This window comes from Grampus griseus (assembly GCF_964374135.1).
Source record: "Grampus griseus genome assembly, chromosome: 20".
NCBI lineage: Eukaryota > Metazoa > Chordata > Mammalia > Artiodactyla > Delphinidae > Grampus > Grampus griseus.
The window spans coordinates 585,072-610,952 of record NC_139014.1 but is presented as its reverse complement, the minus strand read 5'-3'; the positions used below and the strand labels follow the sequence as shown (position 1 = coordinate 610,952).

Below are 25,881 nucleotides of genomic sequence, written 5' to 3'. Positions count from 1 at the left end.
CAGTGTTCTACCCAGTGCTGTCCTGTCAGGTAAGAATTCAGGGAACATCAAACAGGGTTTTGAGGTGTTGCGAGGAGAGGGTCCACACACTCTGTGGCTGGGTAACCTGATGAAATGAACCACACACGGCTAGTGGTCAGAATGGGACTGTGCATAAAATCCCCATCACAGACACAGGACCCCTGGTGCCTTTGTGTTTCAGAGAAGTTCCTTGATTTTCTCAAAACCATCCTGCCTGCCCCCTTGCGCTTGGGGCTGCGGTTCTCGCCTGCGTTCCCTTTGATTGGACGGATGCTGCACCGTCACAGCCCCAGGCCTATTTCTCTCTCTTTTTTGCTAAGGCTCCCTCATTGTCAAAGTCTCGTCCTGGGGGCAGGGAGCGTGCAGTTTCAGAGAAAATTACTGTAAAGCAGAGACTGAGTAAGTGGTGAGGGGTCGCAGCAGAACGCCTGTTGACTGAACGGCTCTGTGCTTCTCCCCGGCTTTACAGCGACCCACGGGCATGGCGACGTGGTGGACACACAGGGAGTTGGAGCTCAGCCGGGAGGGTCCCAGCTCCTTGAGGGCTGGACTGCCTGGCAGGGATTTCAGCATTCAGCTCGCACTCCTTTGCTTCTGAGTACAAAACAGACTGTGCGTGCTAGACCGGCCCGTGCCTTCTCCATGTGGCGCTGCCTGAGTGTTCCAGGCTCTTCTGTGAGCCTCAAGAGCCTTGCAGGTGTGAAACTGCACAGAGGGGCACAGATGCGCCGTCTGGGGTGGCACACGGTAAGAGGGAAAGACCCACCTTGCAGGGGACGGACAGCCAGGTGTATCCTCCTGGGACTGCTATGCTAATCACTCCAACATTGCCAAGAGTTGAACTTGACTCACAACTGTGGAATCATCTTAGGGGAAGACACCCTCCCTGAGTTTGAGACTTTTCATGCATGAAAGCCAACCAGTGTAACCTATGGCTGCAATCTAGGTCATGTCTCGAGAACGAGTCTACACGTTTGTGCAGAGACGTAGCTCTGCTCTAGGACTATGAATTCAGCAATACTTTTTCATAACAGCAGCAACGGCAGCTCACAGTGACTGAGCACTTCCCACGAAAGGGCCACCTTTGAAGCACTTTACATAATTAACTTATTTAAACCTGTGCGGAAGTTTATTATCCTTATAGATGAAGAAACCAAGGCACAAAGAAATTAAATAACTTGCCCAAAGTCACACAGATGGTCACTTTAATGGTTACATATTCAACTGATAGAAGTAGAGATATTTTAATGACAGTACCAGTAGGAACTGGAATCTTATCTTAGTTCAGGCTGCTATAATAAATACCATGGACTGAATTTCTCTTGGTTCTGGAGGCCGGGAAGTTCAAGATCAAGGTGCCACCAGTTTGGTTTCTGGAGAGAAATCTCCTCCTGGCTTGCAGGGGCTGCCTTCTGGCTGCGTCTTCACTTGGGGGTGGGGGGGGGAGAGAGAGACAGAGAGACAGAGAGAGAGAGAGAGACAGAGAGAGAGAGAGAGAGACAGAGAGATGAGGGGGTAGAGAGAGAGAGAGAGAGTCTGGGAGTGGGAAGAGGGAGGAAGGAAGCAAACTCAGTGGTGTCTCCTAAGGGCACTGATCCCATCCTGAGGGCCTCACCCTCATGACCTCATCCCCTCCCAAGGCCCCACCTCCTGTACCATCACCGTAGGAGGTTAGGGCTTCCACATACAAACTTGGAGGCACAAACATTCAGTCCACAGCAAATCTAACTTAAAAATACAGTAGTTTTTTGTGTGCAGGAAATTCAGTCCTAAATATAGACATCCAAACTAAAGGAAATAACCCGTTAGTAATCATCTCCTTAAGACTTTTAGAGTAATTTTAGATTTTCAGAATCAGAATTAGCCTGGCTTCAAGGAGAACAGAAATATAAACAATAAACCATAACGAGTAGAGCTTATGGTACAAAAAAAGTCACAAAAGTAACACAGAGGGCTTCCCTGGTGGCGCAGGGGTTGGGAGTCCGCCTGCCGATGCAGGGGACACGGGTTCGTGCCCCGATCCGGGAAGATCCCACGTGCCGCGGAGCGGCTGGGCCCGTGAGCCATGGCCGCTGAGCCTGCGCGTCCGGAGCCTGTGCTCCGCAACGGGAGAGGCCGCGGCAGTGAGAGGCCCGCGTACCGCAAAAAAAAACAAAAAAGAACACAGAGTTGCCCACGCCTTTCACCCAGCAGCCCCTGATAGCCACGCCCTTACGTAGCCATACTTTAGGCATCAATGTAGTCACATTTTCAAATAGTACCCGATAAATTTGTGAACAATAGGTACCTATGTTAGTCACTAGAAATTGTTTTCAAGAGTCAAAGAGAAGACCTCAGCCTTCCTTATTCCAGTATAAAAGGCCGGCGAGGAACACAGGGCAGGGCCCCTCCCTCGCGGGACCTAACACCCCTCCCGCATCACCTGCCTGTTCCCCTCCCCACCCAGCGGGTCTGGCACTTGCGTGTGGGTGTCTGGACAGACGGTTTCCATAACAGCAGCCGCCATTGACCGAGTCCTTGCCGTGTGCGGACTGCTGTCCACAGGACTGGACCTTTCCCCACGCCGAGTGCTGTCGTAGTCATTGTTTCCCTGACCCCTCAAGAATTATACCACAGCGTACTGTTCTTGCCCTCATTTCAAGATGAGCAAAGGAGCTAACGTGGTGGGGGAAGGAAATTGCTCCGAGTTACGAGGCGGAAAGTGAAGGGAGGCGGCCTGAGCCCTATCTGACCCTGCACCCCAATGCTGTCAGTCTCCCAGGTCTCTCTTGCTAATTAAAGAGGCTCCTCTGGATGAATAGCAAACCCATAAATAGTTTCTAAACCCACACTCGACACCCCACAGCTTCTCTGAGGTGACAGAAGGTCTAAACGTGGGACTCAGGACCAGGGGAGAAAAGTGTAACGTGTGGAGGAATTAAAGAACAACCAAGTCCACGTATAATTAACTGCTCAGTTATGTGGGTGCCAGACAGTCCCATGGGAGGTGCTGGGGCGTACGGCGTGGGGGGGGGAAGGACCCCGCGGAGGAAGAGTCTGAAGGACTGTAGGTGTTTGAGAGGCCAGAGGGAGGAGACCTGCAGCTGATGGCTGAGATGGGGGAGAGGAATTAGCCGGCCTTAACGGGAACACACATATGAACAATAAACCACCAGGAGCAGGGCTTATGATACCAGTGCAAGTGATTTCTTGGAAAATGCACTTAAACCCGAAGTACCTGTGTTAATTGTTAGATGGGCTCCATTTCCATTCGACCTGTGCAGAATCACTCAAATTGAAAAGAATTCCCAAAGTAAAGTAGAAATTCCCAGCGGACTCCGGGGATGGAAATCACCCTTTTGAAATCAGAGATCAGTTTCCTTTCGAGATTGGTACAGTATTTCTGGGAAAGGCCTCCGCTTTTGTGGTGTATTTTTATTTTTTGCCTTCGGGCAGTGGTGCTGATGTTATCTGAACAGTGTCAATATTTTTTTCCGTTCAGTATGCGATTTTAATAGGTTTCCTACATTCCTATGTACTTTTTATCTGGTTTGGAGGAGTGCTATGAATTCAGCAATGCCACTCGTGGGAACGGATTTTCAATTTAATGTTGTAAGTAAATGGGAAAAATACCGTATGCTTTGCAGCTGTTTCAGGAGCACATCTCTTCCCCAAATAGATGATTCTGCAGAAGAGTCTGATTTTCTCAGCTACTTTGTGTTGTTAAGTTATGGAGATGAACTTCTAAATGGACTTCTGGGGTTGGGGGGCGCTTCCTGCTGGTCCCGGCAGTCTACAGATCGTGTCCTCTGTCTCCCTTCTAGCTCTGTGTCGGGACTTTGCCCTCACGCGGTTGTTGGTTTAAAGAATACTGCTCCCTCTGTGTGTTATTCCACCTTTTAATAGCGTCATTGGGATGGAGTCAAGGCGGTGAGACAGCTTTGCATAATAATCATTCATTCTTTGATCCGACTGTGTGTTATCCATTTATAAGCTGTGTGTCAGGCTCTCTGCGAGGCCCTGGGGGTGCTAAGATAAGGAAGACATAGTCCTTATGGGGAGAGGACACTTCAAGGAAAGATGCTGGGCCGCGGAAGTGCTTGGTGTGTTCAGGAAGCTCGACCCAGTCCGGGATTTCAGGGATTTTGAGTGCGCCGTGGGGAAAGCTGGGGGGAAACTTCTCTCCATTTTCAAGGGGTTAGGGCTACAGTCATCCCAGTTTACAGATTGCACGGGTCTTAGGAGTCAGGGGGTAATAGCTCCCAGTTAAATGCTTCTTTCTCAAGCAGGAGCATTTACAGTTCTGGGTGGCTGTGTTTTCAGCAAGGGCAGAGCATCACCCTCCCACCCTGAACTCCAGGCGTGACCCTGAGGTTCACTGTGACCCTCGACTTTCTTTGTCGATTCCGGGACAGGAGGCGTGGCAGGCGGCCCGTTGGTCACCTGAGAGCTTTGCTCAGATGCTTTCACCCCACCCCACCCCCTCCACTGGCAGGAAGGCCTGGGACTACAGTAACCTGTTTGGGGCTGCCAGCAAGGAGCAGTTGGGCCAAGCCGCTTGCAGAACGGGAAAGGTATCAGTTGGAGGTCATTTCTATTAAATAAAAGCTTGGCTGTGGGAATCAGATCCAGCTCAACAGCACAAAAGGTGACGCAGCTGCTGTGGCTGGTCCTTTGCTTCGGGATAGGGAGGGGTCCTCAGGCAGCTGCTTCCCCTCAAGTATATCCAGATTGTCCATTACCGGTCATGCTACCTTTGATCACCTAGTTAAGGTATTTTCATCAGGTCCCTCCACTGCAAAGATACCTTCTTTAAATTCATAATTAATGAGGGGGCTGGATGTTGTACTTGGAGACCAGCAACTTTTTGTCCCATGGTTTTGGCAGCCGTGGTCCAGCCTTAATCAGTTATTATACTGACGGTTGCAAAATGGTGATTTTCTAGTTCTGTAATTGCTTCAACGTTCAGTAGCTGGCATTCATCTGAAAGAAAAGCTTTCCCTTTATGTCCCCCTACAGTTTTTTTAAGTAGCAATCTGAGGTCACTATTTCTTTTTTAGTGTCTTTTTAAAATGTTCAAATTGTTCAAAATATGGCCAGCGGGAGCCCCTTCGTGCTGGCTCTGCGTCCCCTTGACATGACCCGTCCATTTCTTCAGTACTTCCTTTCTTTCTGGAGCCGCCTTTCTCTGAGGAACACTGGGTTTTTTTTTTAAATGGGAATGATGATAAGAATCCAAAGTCGGGGTTCTGGGGTGCTTGGGGCTCCCAGGGTGCTACTGCCTCTAAGCGCTTCCAGTAGACAGAGGCAGGGTTTTTTTTATGACCTCCCACTGCTGCCTCTGGCTCTGACCCTGGACCGGAGTTCTTCTCCACCTTTCCCAGTCCTCACTGATTCTCCATCCTCCCTCAGTAAGACCCCTGGTCCCCAGTGATGTCAGCATGCCCATTTGTTTGCCCTGCCCCACATCACGTGCAGCAGTTTCGGAATCAGTATAGCAACACCTCTACCAAGAACGAGCCTACTCCATAAAGCTCAAGAATTTATTGCCATTTTAAATAAAGCCTCAGGCGATGCGCCGTCGAGGGTGTGTAGTCAGAACGCTGGTACCTGGACTAAATGTTTTCCTGTGTAGCCATGTTGCCCGTTTGGTACGTGGCACCTTCCCGGTCATACTCAGCCTCCTCCATGATGTGACAAACCGAAAGGACGCTGCTCCTGATGCGATGTAATAGAAAGTACACACTGTCATGCGCCCGTCCAGTATTGGAGCCAAAACTGTATTACCCGAATCTAACGAGGGAAAAAAAAAACTAGACAAATCCAGATATTGGGACATTCTGCTTGGTAACCGACTGGGACTTTTCAAAAATGTTATTATTGTGAAAAACAAAAACCGTCAAGGGGACTGTTCTTGACTAAAGGAAACTAAAGAGACCTGATAATCGAGCACAATCTGTGACCCAAGAAAATAACAATTCTAAAGGACGTCCGGGGAGCAGGGCAGAAATCCGAATCTGGACCACCCTTTAGATAGTGGTTTTGGATCCACACGACGATTCTGGGTGGTCGTGGCAATGTGGCTATGGGGGAGATGCTGAAATAGTTGAGGGGCGATTTTCCCTGACGTCTGAAACTCACTTCCAAATGGTTCAGCAAAACCAAAACACAAAGCGCTGAAAGTACTGTGAAATACACACGCACACACAAGCCTGTGTGGCGAATGTTAATCACTAGTGAAAATTTTCAGATCAACCAAACCTCCAAAAAGTTGAGCTCTCTTAGGTTGGAGCTTCCTGTTCTGGTGGGTACAGCCCTTAAACGCCTTCTGTAGAAATCCCTGTGGGCTGAAGGAAGCCCCAGATGAACCAACCTCCGAGCTCCTGACGGGGATGCCCGTAGCCAGCTGGTCGGAACACGGTGAGCCGCTGTGGGAAAGGGGGACGTAGTGCACACCACGGGAGCCGCGGGTGCTGCCGGAGGGCCTGGGTCCTATGAGAGGAGAAACCAGGGCTTGTTGAGCCCCTTCCACCTCCCAAGCCCTGGTTGGATGCTTTCCTGTTATCACGACGACCCCTCCGGAAGAGTGCTCTCATCCTTGCCGTCATTCTGTCCCACAGACACAGGCTGCGAGAGCTTGTGTGACCTGCCCAGGTCCCGCGGCTGCTGAATGGAGGCCATCCTGACGCTGGTGCCCAGGCCCACGCCTCCCCCCCCCTTACCCTGCCGGCTTCTGGCTCTGGCCGAGGGCAGATATGTGCCCGTCGCAACTCCCTCCCCTTACTACAGATAGGCCCACACTGTGTGGCTACAGTGTTGGCCATTTCATGTTTCCATCCTCCAGTGAACAGGTGAGGCTACCCTGAGCTGGCCCTTGGCACTGTCGTCATGACCCCCAGAACCCCCTTTTCCAGGGTTTAGATAACAGCTGGCGATAAAAATGGCAGCAGGGAACCCAGCCGAACTCCTCCCTGCCTCAGGGTGGAGACCTGAAATGGGCAAGAAGGATGGAAACGAACACCCGTCAAGATGTGTGCCGACCGATCGTGCAGGAGTGGGCCAGACGCGACGGCTGTGTCCTTTCTCAGCCTGCCTCGCCGTCGCGGCCTCACCCTTGCTCTCGAATTCTCAGTCTTGGAAGAAGCCATCTCTAGCTTGGCCGGGGCTTAACATCCAGGCACAGCCTTTGCAAAAGAAAACAGGAACTGCCTTGGAGCTAAAAGCACCTAGCAGCATGCTTGTCCCAGAGGAGTGCTTGCACGCTGCCACATTCAGATGCATGGGCTTCCAGCTGACCACTGGTGTGTTTTCTTTTCTTTTTTCTTTTTTTTTTTTTTTGCGATATGCAGGCCTCTCACTGCTGTGGCCTCTCCCATTGCGGAGCACAGGCTCCCGACGCACAGGCTCAGTGGCCACGGCTCACGGGCCCAGCCGCTCCGCGGCATGTGGGATCTTCCCGGACAGGGGCACGAACCCGTGTCCCCTGCATCGGCAGGCGGACTCTCAACCACTGCGCCACCAGGGAAGCCCTGGTGTGTTTTCCATGGATTTATCTACTCTGTCTTCTTCCTTGGTTGGCCATTCCTAAATATCTGGTGCCGTACGTCTGTGTGACCCCTTCAGCAGCCGGTACCTTGCCTGCCTCTGCAGTCTGGTCCCTTCCGTGCCCCGCCCCCCACACCTTGGCACTCCGCATTCTCATCGTGAAGAAAAGCTACGTGCCGTTTCCCCAGGGGGCAGGCTGGTTCCCACCTGCTCACCTTTGCTTGTGCTGTTTACCCTGCTCCATCAGGAGTACTGTTTAACCCTCAGCCCCAGTTCCCTTCATGAAGCCCCTCCTACCATTCTGTGCCCCGCCTACAATGGCCCAGTTTCTCCGCACACCCCTTTCTAACATTTATTTTGTGGTTTTATGTTTATCTGCCTGCTGATCTCTTGCTACCAGACCATTAGCCCTTTGAGGTCCGAGACAGCGTCTTATCTCCTGTACCCAGTGCCCTGAATTTGTGTCTAAGAGATGGGTGTTGAGCAGAGGATGATGATGTTAGAAGAACCCAGCGAGCACAGCGTAAAAAAGACCCAGCTCTATACTGTGCTGCTACCTCCCAAGTCCAAAGCCACTCTTCCCATTTTAGCCCTGTATCTGGATCACATGGAAATGATCCTGTTTTAGCCAAATTCATAAAGCCACGTGACTCTTGGGATCCTTCAGAGAGACAGACATCCACCAAGAAAGAGGTTGCACGTTCCCCAAGGGACGTGTCATCATTGACATCCTGACCTGTCTGTGGCAGAGCTGTCAAGTGTGTACTAACTAGCAGCGTGTCTTCCTGTGGATTGTCCCTGGTGCAGGGCTCTCTGTGCAGTGATTTGAACATAGCTTTCTATACTGAGTGCACTGGGTGCTTGTGGGAAGCAGCAAGACCAGGATGAGGGGCAAAGGGTCGCCAGTGTTATTTCCTGAAGGCAAGAGCACCCTGGTCTCCAAGCTCAGTGACATGGCTTCTTTCTCCTGCTTGTAAACTGTGGTAGTTTAGCTGTGGATGGCAAGTCCCCTCCCCATTGCATCCTTGCCAGAGCACTTAGATCTCAAATGCCCACCTCCTAAAACCTCGCGGGGAACGGAATCTTCACCCTGTGCCGGGTCTCTGGCCTGAGGGTCCTGCCACACTGTACGTCTGCCCGTTGAATCTCTCTCCGCCTGGCAGTTTTGTCGAGTCGGTGGTGGCCCAGTGGTGCACGAACAGCTTGCTTATTTCACCAGATTAAACGTTTTACATCCAAGATACTTGGCCCCCAGTCTTGCCTCTTTCGGAATTAATTTAGTCTCACATTAGGTTTGATGCACGTGGTCGCCTTGGGAAGGTCTGAAGTGTTGGCAGATGGGCTCAGTCGGAGAAAGATCCCAAAGGTAATAAGAACATCCAGATTCTTGTAAAACTGTGGGTGAGGCGATAAGAGGCTTTTCCAGGTGGAAATCTCTTAGCCCCGACGTGGGAAGTTCAATGAATGTTTATCTTCAGCTTTGTATTCTCAGATTCAAGACTGTGGTAGAACAAGAGACAGAGGGCCGCGGGGAATGGCTTGTTGTTATGTTGTCTTTCTCTCTGAGGACCGTCGTCTTCCAGAAGCAAATACTAATACCAGTCCCCTGTTGGCCCGAGGCCTCCAGTAGCCCCTGACGAGTTCGCCCCCAAGAGAGTCAGCTCTGAGCCCATCTCTGGTGACCAGGAGTGTAGGGGAGAGTTGCTGGTCTGGGACAGTTGAACCCTTTCCCTGCCGGCTAAGCAGGTGTCACACGTGATGCTCCGCCATCGCGTTCCTGGTGGGGAAGCCTAGCAAAGGCCACGCCCCCCGCGAAGATGGGGCTCCCTCCGCGGAGCCAGCAAGAGCACGTCCTGCCCACAACCTCGCGTAGAGCTGATAGAAAGAAGGTTGGTTTCACTGGGCCTTGGCTCTTGAGGGTTTGGCTACTTCAGGGTGGGGAGAAAAAAAGAGAACCAGCGAACATTTTTATCTGTGTCTGCCACGCTGCTGTGAATGCTTACGATTTTATTAGCAACTGCCTGGGAGCCAGGCCTCATGTAATTTAATTTAATCTCGGTTATTTTCAGTTCAGCTCAGTCTGTTTTCAGCACGGATGAGGGCAAGTCATCAGGTGGAGGGGGGCGGCCGAGGGAGGGGCAGGAGGAGGTACCTTCCACCCCACCACACACACAGCCCCAGTTACTCAGGCTTAAGCCTCCCTTCGTGGAGACGGGTCCCCAGACCAAGTTCTGGTTCCCACCAGGTTCCTCTGGGGTCTCATCACCTTGTTCCTCTGAGTAGAGAAATGTTCTGTCAGCCCGGGGAGAGGCGCGGCACAGAGGAGGTGGTAATTATGCAGCCAGAAGTGCACATGGGGCGGTTCTCTCTGGTGCCGGCAGCGAGCCCAGGAATGACACCGTCCCCCTCCCTCTGGCTGCCTGCGCTTACCGATGTGCTGCTGTAGCCCTTTCTCTCTGCGGTACTTTGATGCTCTGCGATTGGAAATTTGGGAGGCGGGATGCCAGGGTTCTCCCAGTTTGTTGTGTTTCGTCTCAGTCCCTGTGTTAGACAGAAGCTCCCTCCTTCGCGCCAGGTGCACAAAGCCCGACGCTGCTCCGTACGCAGCCCGCCACACCCACCCCAGACGCCAGCGTCCGGTTCCCTAAGAGCGGAGCCTGCGCGCGGCTTGTGAGTGAGCTCTCCAGGGTGATTCCCATGCACAGTAACGCTGGAGAACTGCGGCCCTGGGTGTTTCTAGTCTCGGAGTAGATTCCATTTTCTTATAACAAAGCAGGGGTTGGGGGTGGGATGAATTGGGAGATCGGGAGTGACATAGTTACACTAATATGTATAAAATAGATAACTAATAAAAGCCTGCCGTACGGCACGGGAGCTCCACTTTGCTGTACGGTAGAAACTAACACAACATTGTGAAACAGCTCTGCCCCAATAAAAACAATTTAAGTGCAATGTTGAGACAGTAAAACACAGTTTGAGAAAAGGTCGGTGGGTTTGTCCACCTGCCGTGTTTCTAGATCCTGAGACACTTTCATTTTTATGACTTTTCAATAGAGAAAAATTTCTCCGTCAAACTGAACAGCTGAAGTGTTGAAAAGGGCAGAGAAAGGCTCTTCTCCGATTTCTAGTGCAGTCGGCAACACAAGAGGTTGAAACGGTCAGCTGGCAAAGTACAGAGGCCCAGGGAGGTGTACTGCAAGATCAGGAGAATAACAGGAAAATAAAAAATAAGTAAATAAACCAAAAAACCAAAAAACGATGCCCGCACGTTTGGGATGGGGTTGGGGGGCGGGGAGTTATTACGATCAGAGCCCTCCACGCCCCCAAACAGACGCACATGTGGAAACGCAGCAGGTCTAAAGGCAGGAGCGAGTGTTGGGAGGGGGGTAGCGGCTGACTCTGGCCGTTCGTCCTAAGGCTCCACGGCTCACCCAGAGGCGGCCCCGCCCCAGCCCCTGGAGGCCAATTCCAGGGTAGCCCTGACTGACTAATACACCAGGATGCTGGTTAATTTACAGTGTCCACGTGTCTGTCGGCTTGATCAGAGCAGTCTCTCCAGTGTAGTCAAGATACCCAGAAGGCAACTCGTAATGAACCCGTTTTATTGATTCGCCGTGTGAAACACTGTCCCATAGACTGTGAACGGCAGAAACCCCCTGGGGAGGGGCCTTCTTTCCCAGTAGACAGACGTCAGGGGGCTCAGGACACTGCCAAGTGAACGTGGAATTATAACGAGGGAACTGGGTAAACGTCTCATGGCATCGGGCTGAGATTTAACATTTATCTCGGGACAGAGGCAGCTGTGCTCCTGGGGCCAGAGGCCCTTGAGGTTGAATAGACGCTTCTCTGTGGGCCTTTCCGCAGGCGTCCCTGGCGTTTGCCTCGGCACCTCGGCTTTCTCTGTCTTATTTGAACGTATTCATGCTGCAGCAGCCGGTCCTACACGTCTGGGAACCTTCTGTCTTCTCAGGGGACTTTGCCAAGCTCTCCTCTGATCCAGTGTTGAAAGAGCCTGGAGTTCGTTGATATCCAAAGATGACCTGTGCTCCCCTCAGCGCTTTGTTTCTGAGGGACAAGAAATCACTTCATTTTAGCTCCAAAATGCTACAAGTCCCTTTATCCTAATTCTTCGCAGAATTATCTTCCCCCAGTCCGATTCTGTCTTTCCAGATGATCTGTATGAAGTACCTCCGAGTAGTAGAGGAGGAGTGTTGAGCTCGACTTCAGACCTGTGGCCGCACCTGCAGCCTCACTCCCAGCCCTTCCCCACCCCAGCTCTCGGGGGTCAGGGGAGCCTCCAAACCTATGTGCAGGATTTTGTATCTGCATTCTGGGAGGGAGAGCGGCCACAGCTGTCATCTTCCCCATGGTGTCCTGTGACCCCCCCCCCCATATTTAGGAATGATTTCCAGGATGAAGGGCAATGGGAAAGAAGCAGCACTTAAAGCGTTTGGAGAAACAAAGTTTTCCCCTCAAATTTCTCACCCAGCCAAACTGCCGTTCGTAGCACATATTCTCATCTATGCGAGGGCTCAGAAGATACACCACCCACGTGCCTCTCTTGAAAACAAGTTATTTAAAGCCCAGCTAAAGAGGACTGCAAGATGAGGGGGAAGCAAAATTTCAAGTTCCGGAACGGGAAGGTCACAGTACATAAGGGTAAAGCAGTAGCATTAACATCGGTTGGACATCTTGATGTGAAAAATACGAAAACTATAAATCATATAAAAATCATAACAATGATTAGGAATCCCAAAATCTAGACAATTTTATGGTAACAAAGATGGAAAATGGGATGGGTGGTGATACGTGAGGGATGAGGTAGGAGAACGTAGCACGCACACGTCTTCAGACGCGGGAGGGAGGTGGGCAGAAGGTCCTGTCTTACTCTTTGACGGTCAGAGAAATGTAGAATTTTTTAAGTGGGGCTGAATCTTTAAGACGGTCATCAGTAGAATTAAAGCAAGATTTATAGTTTCTAAAATTTCTGGAAAAGATTAAGGCAAACGAAGCACCGTATGACAGGACTGAAAACAGCGAATAAGGAGGCGAAAGAGTGATCGGTAACAGAAGTGGGCAGAGGCCGTTCAGAATCGAGGTTAAGAATGTGCTGGAATCCCCCTCTCCCCACTAGCTGGTAACCCGTGCCAGGTACCCCTGAATCCCTCTCAGTCTCAGCTTCCCCGTCTACAAACCGTGGATTCCAATTAGGGTTATTATGGGGGTTTTAATATGTCCAAAGTTCTGAACGTTTCGTCAGGCAGAGACTTGTGCTTAAAATACAGTTTTAGGGCTTCCCTGGTGGCGCAGTGGATGAGAGTCCGCCTGCCGATGCAGGGGACGCGGGTTCGTGCCCCGGTCCGGGAAGATCCCACATGCCGCGGAGCGGCTGGGCCCGTGAGCCGTGGCCGCTGAGCCTGCGCGTCCGGAGCCTGTGCTCCGCAACGGGAGACGCCACAACAGTGAGAGGCCCGCGTACCGCAAAAAAAAAAAAAAAATAGTTTTAAACTTCCCGTAGTTTTCAGATTAAAAAAAAAATTCAGCTATACATATTTTTATTAATGGAATTTGAACCTTGTAGGAGAGGAGAAAACTCTTTCTCTTTCTACCCTTGCGGCTTCTCGGCTGGGGCTCTGTAACGTAAGACAAATAACAAGAGAAAAACAAACCCATTTCTTTAATGTAAATGTTACATGACACAGGGGCCTCCATAAGGCAATAAAGACCCAAAGAAACTGTTAAACCGGAGTGTTTTTGTACCAGGTTTAGTGAAAAGTGGAAAGTCGTGGAAAACTAAAGGACGGAGGAGATGATCGCAGAGCAGTGAGCTGGGGGGAGGGGGGTGCTTCGTGAGGCCTGTCCGCTCGCATCCCTCCCAGTCATTCACCGGCTGGAGATAAGGATGCCCCTCTCCTCCAGGTCTGGGGAAGGCGCTTCTCACATGAGGGTCTGAAGACCTGCTTCAGGGGAGACGGGAAAGGTCAGCATCCCCTTCCTGCACCTGCCGTTTCTCAGATTCCTCCAGCTGAAAGTGTGCAGTCTGCCAAGGTGTCCTCTTTTGGGGGTGGGGTGTCCTGAACCCCATCAGCATAAAGCAAAATGACCCATGAACACTAAGAATAAAGAATGGACAAATTTATCAGGCGAACAGAAAAAGGGCAGCTGAAGTGGAATTGCCCTGAGTCAGGAAACGAGGCACCTGGATGCAAAAGGCTGTATTTCAAAACGCGTTGGAAATCTCGAGCAATTGAAAGTGCAGGCTTGTTGCAGGAATTCCCAGGAAGTTGAATGTGACAAAAGAGATGGCCTGATATCAACAAGCAGAAGCCACTTGATCCAGGGGAGGAGGGATGGCTCATTTCACGAATGCTGTTGGGAAAGTTGTCTAAACATTTGGAAGAAAAAAGGAAATTAGATCTTGCCTCACACTGTACACCAAAATAAATTTCCAATGGATTTAAAAGTTGAATATAAAAAAAGAAACAAAATAATTAAAGAAAACATAAGTTAATATTTGGCTAACCTCAGAAAAGGCAAGGATTTTCTGAAGGTGAAAGAAATGGAAGCAATAAAAAAGGAAATTTTTGACAGATTTAACTGTACAAAAACTTAAGCTGCTGTGTTTCTAGAAGCATGAAATCTAAATGGAGTTTGCAGCAAACATGACAAAGGGCTGTTACCATTCCTTCGTGTCTGAAGAACTCTTCTGACCTGGTAGGAAAATTCTTTAACATCCTATAGGAAACTTGAACAAGGAGGAAATCAAAGAAAAAGAAACACTAATGGCCGAATAACATAGCAGGGGAAAAAAGTCAAACCTCAAAAATAACCAAGGAAGCCAAAATTACGATGTTATTTTAAACTTCTGTCCCCACAAAAAAGAAATATTAATGGCCAGATAACCGTTTCGGGGAGGGGGGAGTTAAACTTCAAAAATAAAGGAGCCACGGTTACAGGGTTATTGTTAATTTTTATCCCCCCACGCTTCGTAAGACCTCGGTATGACTTCGGGGAGTGACGTGGCAATACGTGTCAGGGTCTCGAGTGATTTTACTCCCTTTGATCCACTTCGGATAATAATAACGTAGCCTGAGGAGGAAACCGAATTCAGATGGATATTTATGCATGAAGATGAGCTGTTGCCATGTTATTATACAAAGGTGAAGAACGTCAGCTATGTAGATGGCCTGAGACAGGGCATTGATCAAATACATTATGATGTAGCTGGAAAATGGGGTGTCAGGCATTTAAAACGCTTTCAAAACAGGCCTTGTTATGTGATAAAGGCAGTTTCTCGAACCGTGTTCCTAGATAGCAATTCTATAAAAATAAATACTTCGGTATAGATGGATGCAGAGCAAGGAGCCCAGCAGTAACTGTGCCAGCAGCGGCGCTCTTCTACTAGTGGAAGGATCGGGGATGTTAATTTTCTTCTTTACACTTTTATGCATTTCAGTTTTCGAATGATGAGTATATCCATTCTTCTCATAATAAGGGGAATAAGTGTTTCTTAAAACCTTCTGACGTTGTTTATACAGAATCATTTGGGGCTCTCATAACCTAGAAAATATTATTTCTCTCACAACCAGATTCCATTTCCTTTGGGAACATCGGGGTTATAGAACTTCAATAGCAGTTATTTTCCACTAACCGGAAGAAGGAAAGTAGTGAAATACTTACGATTCTTTTCCAAGGACAAAAAGTTGCTTTTTCTCCTCTCACACCAAACTCCTCTAGGTTCTCTTTCATAAGTTTTACAGGATTTTGGTTGAAGAGTTGCTGACTCGAGTTTCCTGGCATTGAATGCCACTGGATTTCCTGGGACAGAAATGACATTCTTACCACCAAATAGTGAGTCTCACCAATGAAACAGAACATTCAGTGAATGGGTCCTGAAGTGGGAGATAGTGAGGGTCCCAGAATCCGGATGTATGTACCAGTGGGGGAGGGCTGAGCAGCTGTATTTTTAGTGAAGCTCATTTTTCTTGCCTTTGTCTTTGGCCATAATGGAAGCAAATAGGACAAAACATATGGGGCACATTTTCTTAACATGGAAGAGATCAGATCCGGAATTCTGCGGGTTTTGACACAGACGGTGTCAGCAGACTTGACGCATTGTAATTAGATCAGATGGGGCAAAGCAAACAGCACCAGGAGCCCAGTTTGTTCACAGAATCACAGTTTTGACTGTTACCCAGTCACAAATGGCTCATTGTGGCTGATGACACCTTTGCATTTTATTCCTGAAATCCAGAGATGTTCTGCACGCGAATGGCCCTTTCCCGAGTGTAAGTGGTCCTTTCCGGTATGTTTCCCCTGAAATCTGGGGCCATGTCATGTCCTTTAGCCTTTGTGGCTCAGTGACCCTTTCTTCAGAGCAGTTAACGTTTTCTGAAAAGTGCCCGCCTCCTTTTGGCCCGGCTTTATTCTCCACTGAAAAGACCTGTGAGGTTTTTCCTTGTCCGAGAGTCCCTCCAGATGGACGCGTTATGAACTGCAGCCCAGAGAAGCGGTGTTTACCAGTGTTCCAGAGCCTGCTTTAGCTTCTCAGCCCAACGAGGATCCCCAGGGCTTTCGCAGGTTGTGCTGACCAGGTGAGGGGGACACCCAGGTGGGGCCTGGTGCAGCCCCTGCTCTCGAGTTGCTACGAAGTCTGTGGAGATGAAGCTCCGGTGGGCCGGGTGGGCGGGGGAGGGAAGGTCCGAGAAGATGGGTGTGGTGCCCAGGTCAGGGCTGTAGCCCTGGGAGGGATGGATGGAGCGTGGACCCCGGGTGGCCCAGGGGACAGGGGTGGCGTGGAGATTCGACGATTTAGGAAACAGTTACTGAGCGTGTGTCGCGGAGCTCCTCTAGGCAGTAGGGCTTCAGAATCATTAGGAGCAAAATGACGGGCCTCCTCGGCGCGGAGGGAGTGTCATGGCGGGGTTAGCGGTAAGCGTGATGGGTTGGGACCGGGGCCAGCTCCAGTCTTGCCACCTTCACCAGGTGAATGTGGAACCGGGTGTGGGGTGTCCCTAAGACTGAGATAGAAATGTTAAAGTAAACAACAGAGAATGGAGGCTGTGGACCTCTTTTCTACGTTGGGAGCCTCAAAACTGCCGTGTCACTCAAGCTGTGATTGAAGATCTCTCTGTCCCGATTCGTTCGTGAGGGAGTGACGTAGCTTTTGTGTGTCCTCGCTAAAGCGCCCTAGTGACCGGTCCCACGAGTCCCCATCAGCTCCCCATCCAGCAAGTGCCCATCCTTCACTGTTGGAGGAATGACCTTCTTCCGCCAAGTCAAGCTCGGCCACTAGGGGCACCCGTGAGTTCATGGAGAACCGCGCGGCCCCTGGGCAGCCTTCCCCACCAAGGCCTCCCTCCCGTCCAGGAGCGGCCCCAGCCCGTCCTCACTGCCCATCGCGAGGGCTGCTCCGGACCCCTGCCCGCGCCCGGCAAAGTAGGAGTCCCCCCAGAGGGACACTCCCTCTCCCTTAGACGCAGGTCCTGAAGGGTGTGGAGAAAGGAAGGTCCCTCTGTCCTTGGGGCACTGGCTCTGAAGGCATCCAGCAAGGATCCCCAACCCGGGGCCCACGGGTGCCCGAAAATTGTCATAAGACTGTAATCCTGTGTTCAGGGAGCTTGTGGCTTAAAGAGAAGGAAGACGGGCCCAGGGTGCTGTCAGGTGGCCGTGTCACCCGGCACCGTGGACACCCGTGTGCGCCAGGGAGGACTCGGGCGCTTTCGCCCTCTGTGCCCGCCCCTCGTGCCAGCCGAGCCTGCCCTCGCCCTGCCTCCGCAGCGACCTCCTGGGCCACCCGACGGCCTGTGGCCTGGAGGGTCCCGGCCCTTCCCGGGGCCCCGAGCTCCACCTGGGACCTGCCCACACCGGCTGGGGCTCATCCCCCCGACAGCTCAAGGAGCTCAGATCCCGGCCTGGCACCTGTCTAGCCCGCTGCTAGACAGCTTGGCCGCCCCCCGAAACAGCTCGTGTGAAGGACGTTCGGTACATCCTGTTCCAGAAGCAATCTGTCACCCACCAGTCTCCCCAGCAGAATTTGCCACGAGTTCTGACTTCTGGTGCAGAACTGACAGACTCTGAGGCACGGCTTCTCCTCTTGCAGCATCGTCAGTGGAGGCCCGAAGGAGAGGCAGAAACAAGCCTTGGGAACAGGGTGTCCTTCCTAGTTCCGTGACCGGGGAAGGAGCTGTCTGGTGGGGCTGGGCTTTGGAGCTGCTCGGCCTGGTGGGAGGGCTTTTCCCCTTTTTCTATCTGATGCAGCCCATCGGTGCTTGAGACGCTCCTGAACGAGGCCCCCGTGGGCTGCCGGGAGGGAGACTTTCTCAGCAGGACAAGCCCTCAGCTCTGCGAGCCCAGCCCGATGGAGTGGGAAGCCCAGGGGCCTGTCTGTGCTGGTCGCTTCTCCAGTGGACCCGCTGGTTTGCATCCAGGACTGACGAGCACACATTCCTTTAAAATTCCTCTTCCAGAGAAGCCGCTGCCTGATCCCAGAATGGCCCCATTGATGCCTTGTCACGCTCTGTTTGCACTTGGGTGTGACCGGGCTGGGGGGAGGGGTTGGCAAATTGCAGCAGGTCAGGGCCCCCAGGAGGCTGCAAATCCGGTTTGTCTAGGAGAGCAGACTCCTGTGCAGACCTAGAAGCCTCCTGCAGCCTGGGCGGGGAGGAAGCAGGCATGAGTACACGTGAGAGGGGTCGGCTCCCGAGGTTCTAGGACAGGACGTGAGAAACAGAGGACAGAGGTGAACTCTGGTTCCTGTTAGGGGACACGCTGTCTCTCCTCAGCCCCAGCCCAGGACCCTCCCAAGCTTTAGGACGAGGTCAGAGTTCACAGGGCTCAGGAGGGGCCAGAAGGGCCCAGAGGCTCCTCTCCCGCGTCAGTCTCCCCTCAGACATTCGCTGTGTCGGTGGTGGTGGTGGGGCTTGGCTCTGTGTCAGGGATCCATGAACTGTGGCTTGAGGGCCGGATCTGGCCCACAGCCTGTTTCTTTTAAATAAAGCTTTATTGGCACACAGCATCGTTCCTGCGAGTGGATGGGCAGAGCTTCCCCTCTGGCCTCCTCAGTGTCATGAGCTCTGGATGCTTTCGGGCCCCAAGTCTTGGGGACACTGTGGTCTTGGTCCAGGCGCTGGCCTGTCAGTTCTTAGGCTGATGTCAGCCTGTCCCAGAGGCCCAGCTGTAGAGACCACTTAGTAACCAGAACACCCCAGCGTACTAAGTGATTTTAGAATTGTACCCTGGAAACCACTGCACTCACATCTTTTAATCCGGTGCCACAGCTGCCTTAGCTAAGGTCAAGGCACCAAAGCAGAAACGGAGTCGTACAGCTTTACTGTCCTTCCCACCAGCCCCTCTGGGCCACATCCACAGCTCGACCTAAGTGTGTTCACTTAACCCTCCACGCTCGGCCGCCTCCCTCCTTCCAGTGGAGGCCTCTGGTCTCTGCTTCCTCCCCATCGTCTGGGAGAAGCCGAGGCCAGTTTTACTACCTCTCCCCTGGGACTTCGTCTGGACCGAGTCAGTTTTATCCAATAACAAGGGAAAGCTGGCTTTTACACAATCGCTAGCCATCCCCGGCCTGGCCGCCGGTTGGCTTTGTGTAGCAAACAGGTTGTAACACCTCTCTCTGCCTCTGAGTCCCTGTCTACAGGTGGGCTTGCGGCAGCGTGAAGAGCTCACACCAGCGCCTGCCGCGCAGTGGTCTCCCCAGGAACGCAGTCCCTTCCCATCGCCGCCATGTCCACTAGCTTCCTGGGGAGCAGAGAGTCAGGGACCAGCTACACCCTGCATGCCATGTGGTCAAGGCCAGCCGTTCTCAATGGAGAAATGACAGACCACACACACCCCCAGACCCATTTCCGCCTTCTCGCTAAAGGCGAATCTCTTAGGAATGAAATAACCCATCAGATCTCTCTGTCGTTAAACTTATACTCAAGTGCGATCGTATTTTTATAAGGAATTAACTTACAGGTCTAGAGCTCTCTGGAAGAAGGTGCTGTGGCTGTCTGATAACTCTCAGAACTAATGCTCTATGTTTGAGGACATGGCTCATGGATTTGGGAGCTCCATCACTCTGCTGCCTGATGGCAGACGACCCCAGGATCACGTGTCCACAGACGCTGACCCTTTGCCAGTTTTCTGCCCTTGCCTGTCCCCCCGGCATGTTTGCACGCACATCTCGTTTGCTCTTGGTAACTTTAAAGGAAGAAGAGTTTGTGGGGGGTTTCTGGTAGTGTCAGAAAACATAACTTTTGCTTTTCCGTGCTGTGGGGTAGGATTATAGCATCTCGTTTACTCTTGCCTTTGCTGTGGAGCGAGGTTGGAGGTGGCAGGGGCTCACAGGGTCCACACACACTCCACAGGCCTGACGTTCACAGCAAGTCCCCGTTCTGAACCTTTGTGCTCGTTGTTGGCTTTTTAAGCAGATGCCACGAGCAAGCGTGCTCTTAGAGGGAGGAAAGAAGGCGCTAAAAGCAGAGAATTATTTTCTAAAGCAGAACAGATCATTTGAAGGGCTGCGTGGTCCTTGAATCGGAAGGCACCTCTTTGGGCATCACCAGTGTCCCCGCCCAGATGTGAACTCTGTGATGGACAAGGTCGCTGTGCGTCAGTGACGACCAGTCCAGTCCGCGGGCGCCGGGGATGCAGCTGTGTCCTCGACCAAACTTCCGCTTCGTAAGCCATCAGAGCCTCCCCTTACCCCGTGCCCGGCCGGAGTGCCCTAAGGTGACCTCAGCACCCAGGGAGGCAGGCAGGTGGGACGGGGGGCTCTAGGTGGGTTCGGGGGTGTTGGCTTTTATGTTAGGTGACGGGGATGAGCTCGGGGGTGTCTGTTGTATTGTCACACTTGATAATTTACGCTGCATATATTCTTGGGATCAAGAGACCATCTGGACCATTCTCTGAATGGATCAAGGATTGCATGGAATTGGGGTTTTGTTTTTTGGGTTTTTTTTTAATCCCAAGCTATTTTGGAACAATTAAGAGCTGACTATTGAACTTTGGCCTGACCCCGAGGTCTGGAAACTCCATGCTCTATGAACTGTCCTTTTAGTAAGCTTGGTGTCTTTACCCTGAGGAGACAGCCCTGCTTCCTGGATTGGACAGGAGGGCCAGGTGGCAGCGGTGGTGGTGACGATGATGTTAGAGGTAGCAAACACTGTGTAACACGAGCAGTGATGGCCAGTGCTCAGGCCACAGCTCACACACGCCAGGTCCCCTTCTCTATACTTTACATGTATTAGCTCACTTAATCTTCACAGCAACCCTGTGACACAGACACTGTTATGGTTCCTGTTTTGCAGATGAACAAGCTGAGAAGTGGGGTAACTTGTCCCGAGTCATACAGCTAATCAGCATTAGAGCAAGGATTTGAAGCCAGCTGCCCACGCTCCTGGCCGCTAAGTTATCCTGCCCCGAGCGGTCAGCCACCATCTGCAGCCTCTGTCCCGCACGGTGAACCTGACCGTCACTGTGCATCCTCAGCTGGGCCTCAGGCAGTCCCTGGCTACAAGCCTGTGGGCGTGGCTCGCCTCCCTGAGAGAGCCAGGCGGCCACCCCTCCTGCCCACTGTCCTGCATCCTCACCTCCGCTTCCCCATCAGGCAGGTGCTTGGCAAAACCCCTGGCTCCCTTCCTAAGCGTTGGCTGTTCCGTCTACGCTGGGACATCTCCGAGGTAGACTCCCCAGTCTGGCGAGGGCTGTCCGGTCCAGAGCTCATGTGAGCTTCCCCCCATACGCCTGGACACTTAATTCAAAACTCACGTGTCCCGGGCTCGCCTGGCCACCTACATCAGGCATCTCTGGGGCACCGTGGAGGTACTTCTCGATCTCCATCATCTTATTTGAATGGATTTTGTCCAGAAGGGATCTCTTAACATTATCAGGAAATTATATAAACTTTCAACCCCAGGCTGCTTTTTCTCAAGGCTGGGCTTGACATCCAATCCTTTCAAAATAGGCACCTCAAGCCAAAAGATGGTCATATAATTATATTCTGTATTTCTGTTAAAGTTCTAGAATGACAACAGACTTCCATTCTGAAAAGCGAATGCCAAGGCCTCACACAGTTCTTCACAGCATAAGCTCTCAGGCCAGCTTCTGAACGTCTGAACGTTCGGGGTTGTGTTTTCTGCCAGAAACTTCCATCAACAACAGCAAGGATGATAATCACTATTGGGTTCTCACCGTGTGCCTGTCACTGTTCCAAGCACTTACATGTAGGAACGTATATAATTCTCATAATTTCCCAGATGAGGAGACCAAGGCATGGGAAGGTTAAGTCTGTTGCCAGGGTTACACGGCCACAGAGCAGCAGAGCCAGAACCCAAACACATGCGGCCTGGTCCCCGAGCCCACACTCCAAGCAGGTAGGACCCCGAGCTGGTGGCTCCCAAGCCCGATTCAGGTGTCCGGGCAGGGGGGCTGTTCCCCGCTACGCTAAGAAATTGAAATGTGGACCCACCGTCTACTTGGGTGACCATTGGAATTGATGACTGTTTTCAACTTAAATGATAGTATTTCAGTAGGAAGCTCACAGCTTTAATCCCATCAAGACTTTAACTCATCACCATTCAGAAGACATAGGCCGTAGATGGCTGTGTGTGTGCCGGCCGTCAGGACCCTCACTCTTGGATGGAAAAGCCGGGGCCCACACTCATTCTGCACCTGGCAGGACTCTTGGCAGCCTTGACGGTTCCTCGTTAGTTCATCTGGGATGCAGCCTCCGTGTTAGACGTTCCGGAGCTTTGTTCTGCCTTTTAAAAAGCGTCTGGTTCTCATTCCAGTGATCAGGTGGAGAGAAGCTTTGGCCCTTCCATTCTCCGTGGGAGAACTTCATTTCTATGCTCAAAGTTTTCGTCTTTTGTGATACTCGGGTTGCTGTTTTATTCTGCGTTGCGTTAAAACCTCCGTGAGCTTGGGGGAATTCTCAGGTGGCCAGGGCCCCTGGAGACCTCCTACCTCACTGAAGATTTTGAAATTGTGCGCAGAGGGATGAGGCCGAAACACTGCGTCTGGGGCGTCGTATGTGCTCACGTCGTGCAGTCTTTTTTTTTCCTCCACCATTTTCAAGTTGCCAACAGTATAAGGCATTTTATATACGTTATTTCATTCTCACAACAATCCTGTACCTCTGGAAATAGGCCCCTGTTCACTTTTCTAGATGAAGAAACAGAGGCTCGTGAGCTTAAGTTTCCAGTACTTGGGGTTACACAGTGGAGGTGGGCTTTGGAAGCAGGTCGGCTGAGCTCCAGATCCTGGGGTGCGTACTTGCTTCTGTCTGTCCCCTGCCAGCTGGATGAGGTTAGGCACTGTCTCACGGGGAAGAATCCTTGGAGGGCGTGAGTGGTGTACGAGAAACACACGGCCGGCTGCTCTGTGGCTTGTCGCCCTGAGGCAGCTCGCTGCCCCTCAGACCATTAGAGTACGGTCCCACCTGTCACCTTCCTGTGCCAAGGCTTCCAGGCAAGGAAGGTGACGGCACTCAGCGTGTCCCCGGTCGTCCGGGCAGCGCTTGTCTGTGGCTTCTGCCGTTAGGGCTCTGCCCGGAGGCCCAGTGTCTTTAGCACCCTTCAATCCCCCTCTATCCCTGCCCACTGCCAGCGCTAGCACCTTCTTCTGAAATTCTTCCAAACCCCTCATTTAACAATCAAACTAAGCTGACCATCTGTGCTAACGGGCTGGAGCAGTGGTCCGCCAGCTTTCCCACAGAATCACCCGGAGGCTTGGTAAACACAGGTCACCTGACCGCACCCCCCTGCCCAAGTTCTGACTCAGCCGGTGATGCTGACATTGCTGGTCCAGGAGCTGCACTGTGAAAGTCGCTGGCCTAGAGATCCTGGTCCCAGGTGGATGTGTCCCCATGGCATCCGGCTCACCAGGGGCCCCGATGATGGGAGATTTCAGCCACGTTGGGGAAGAGGGTGAGGAAGACATCGGTGTGCGGGCTCCGGCCTCTGTCCCTTCTTATCAGAGTGATGGATGATTGACGGGCAGGGGCTTCAGCCCTCGCACTGTCACGAGCCTCCGCCAGCTGCACCTCTGAGCCTGCCTTCCTCTGCGGGAGAAGCAGCCTTTCCTCCTCGTTATTTTGCGTTTGCATACGAGTGCTTCTTCATCTAGACTATACGTTGGGGTCACCTGGAGTCTTAGGAAGCGCTTCAGAGTCTGAAATTCTGGAGTGGGGCCTGTGAGTCTGTGTGTCTCCTCGGTGCCCAGGTGCCGCCCCAGGTGCTGCTGGAAGGTGGGCCTGCCCTTGGTGTCAGGCTGCAGCCCCTGTGAGGCACCTCCTGCGTTACTGCCTGTGCACTGGTAGCTCTAGCCGCTGCTGCACAAGGGTTCACCTGGAGAGCGTCTAAAAGCTTGCCCCCGCCCCGACTAGAGATTCTGAGTTAGTTGTGAGCGTTGGAATTTTCAACCCCCTCCCACGCGATCCTAACGTACAGCCAGTTTAGAAACCACCAGCCTTTGCAGAGGAAAGAGGTGACTGCCAGGAGTTCAAGTGCTGCTGGACCATAGACTAGTCTGCCGGTTGCTTGGGTGGGGAGGCGGGCCATTCCCCCAGAGGGGGCTGCCAGTGACCCCTGGGGATCTCACTACGATGCAGATGCTGCTTCACAGGTTTGGGGTGTGACCCAGGTGTCACAGGTGCTGCTGGACCAGGCTGGTGCCGCGTCTCAAGGCTTGACCACAGGGGCCTCCCCAACACCCGTTACCCCTGGCAGGGGTGGCGGGGGGCAGCTCCTCTCGTGTTGAGGGTCCGAGGCTCTGGATCCAAACCTCCTCTCCTTTCAACGCCATCTTGACGTCTCTCGATCAGCTGGGTCCTGACGCAGGACGCCCGGCAACAAGGGTCTGTTCTAGTTTTGTAACATTGGATCTTTCTTCCTTCTCTCTTCACAGTACGAGATGCAAAAAATCTCATCCCTATGGATCCAAATGGGCTTTCAGATCCTTACGTGAAGCTGAAGCTTATTCCTGACCCCAAGAACGAAAGCAAACAAAAAACCAAAACCATCCGTTCCACACTGAACCCCCAGTGGAATGAGTCCTTTACGTTGTAAGTTGAATCCTCTCTTCCTGATGGCTTTCCTCCCTCACATTGTTAGCAGTGATGAGCTGGGCTTTATAAACGTCTTTAAACATTGTTTCATTCCTAAGCCCTTCTCCTGTGGCAGCTAGAGAGGTAGTGTGGTCACCCCTGTCTGATGGATAGAAACTCGGTTTACCAAGACTTACATGACGCAGGCCCCAAATTACCATCAGTAACTTCTGTGCAAAAAAATTCTTTTACGTTACAGATGATATAAAAATGTATAGTGTGTCCCACCTCTTGATGGACTTAGGGTTTTTTTTAAGGGTTACAAGAGGGTGTAGGTAAGAGTTTAAACAATAATTTTAAAAACATGGAGTAAGTGAGTACCATAGAAGCTGCTGTTGCCACTGAAATGGGAAGATTATCCTTATGTCTCAGCAGGGAAGACTTCCTGGAGAAGGTGCCATTTAAAGTGGATGTGAAAGGAATGTGAGGATTTCAGAGGCAGAGATGGGAGGAGGGAAAGAAGGGAGGAGGGGGTGGCCTAAGCAAGTCAGGGGCGAGAAAGCACTGAGGGCAGCTGAGCACAGCAAGAGGTCCTCTTTGTAGAGGAGAACACAGGAAGCATTTGTGCACAACCAGAAGGTAGCTCTGTCTAGGATATAGATCAGAGGCTGTCCAGCTTTGCTCTGTGAAGGGCTGGATGGTAAATAGTTTAGACCTTATGGGTCATACAGTCTCTGTTGCAGGTACACAGCTATGCTGTTCTAGGTTCAAAGCAGCCATAGACAATATGTGTCTCATCAAACGGCCATGACTGTATTCCAATAAAACTTTATTTACAAAAGCAAGCAGTGGGCCTGATTTGGCCCTTGGCTCATAGTTTGCTAACCCCTAGTCTAGAGCCTCGTTAGCCAAGGGGCTGGTACTTTGTTGGTGATGGGGAACCCCAGGAAGAGAATTGAATACAAGATTCTTTTGAATCTCAGACTCAGATCATGAGCATGTGACATCTCCCCCAAAATCATGATCAAGGTAACCGCGCGTGTGTGTGTGTGTGTGTGTGTTCTTTCGTAGCAAATTAAAACCTTCAGATAAAGACCGACGACTGTCCGTAGAGATCTGGGACTGGGATCGAACAACCAGGAACGACTTCATGGGGTCCCTTTCCTTCGGAGTCTCGGAGCTGATGAAGATGCCGGCCAGTGGATGGTGAGGAAGCCCGAGCGTGTCTGTGTGAGCCAGGGGTTAATTGTCTGGAAATATTAGCACGACTAGAGATTCCGGAAACGGGCCGGTTT

At 51.7% G+C, this 25,881-nt stretch overlaps 1 protein-coding gene across 3 annotated transcripts in view; it reads left to right on the top strand.

Annotated features, from left to right (window-relative positions):
- PRKCA (protein kinase C alpha) overlaps positions 1 to 25,881 on the top strand; it is a gene marked incomplete at its 5' end in the record, with an annotated part of 360,927 nt that overhangs the window by 266,230 nt on the left and 68,816 nt on the right. For all 3 annotated transcript variants that reach the window (XM_082679809.1, XM_082679808.1, XM_082679810.1), the window contains 2 exons: positions 24,448 to 24,604; positions 25,658 to 25,792. In XM_082679809.1, the coding sequence (XP_082535935.1) occupies positions 24,448 to 24,604; positions 25,658 to 25,792 (292 nt within the window). The remainder of the gene's footprint in view (positions 1 to 24,447; positions 24,605 to 25,657; positions 25,793 to 25,881) is intronic.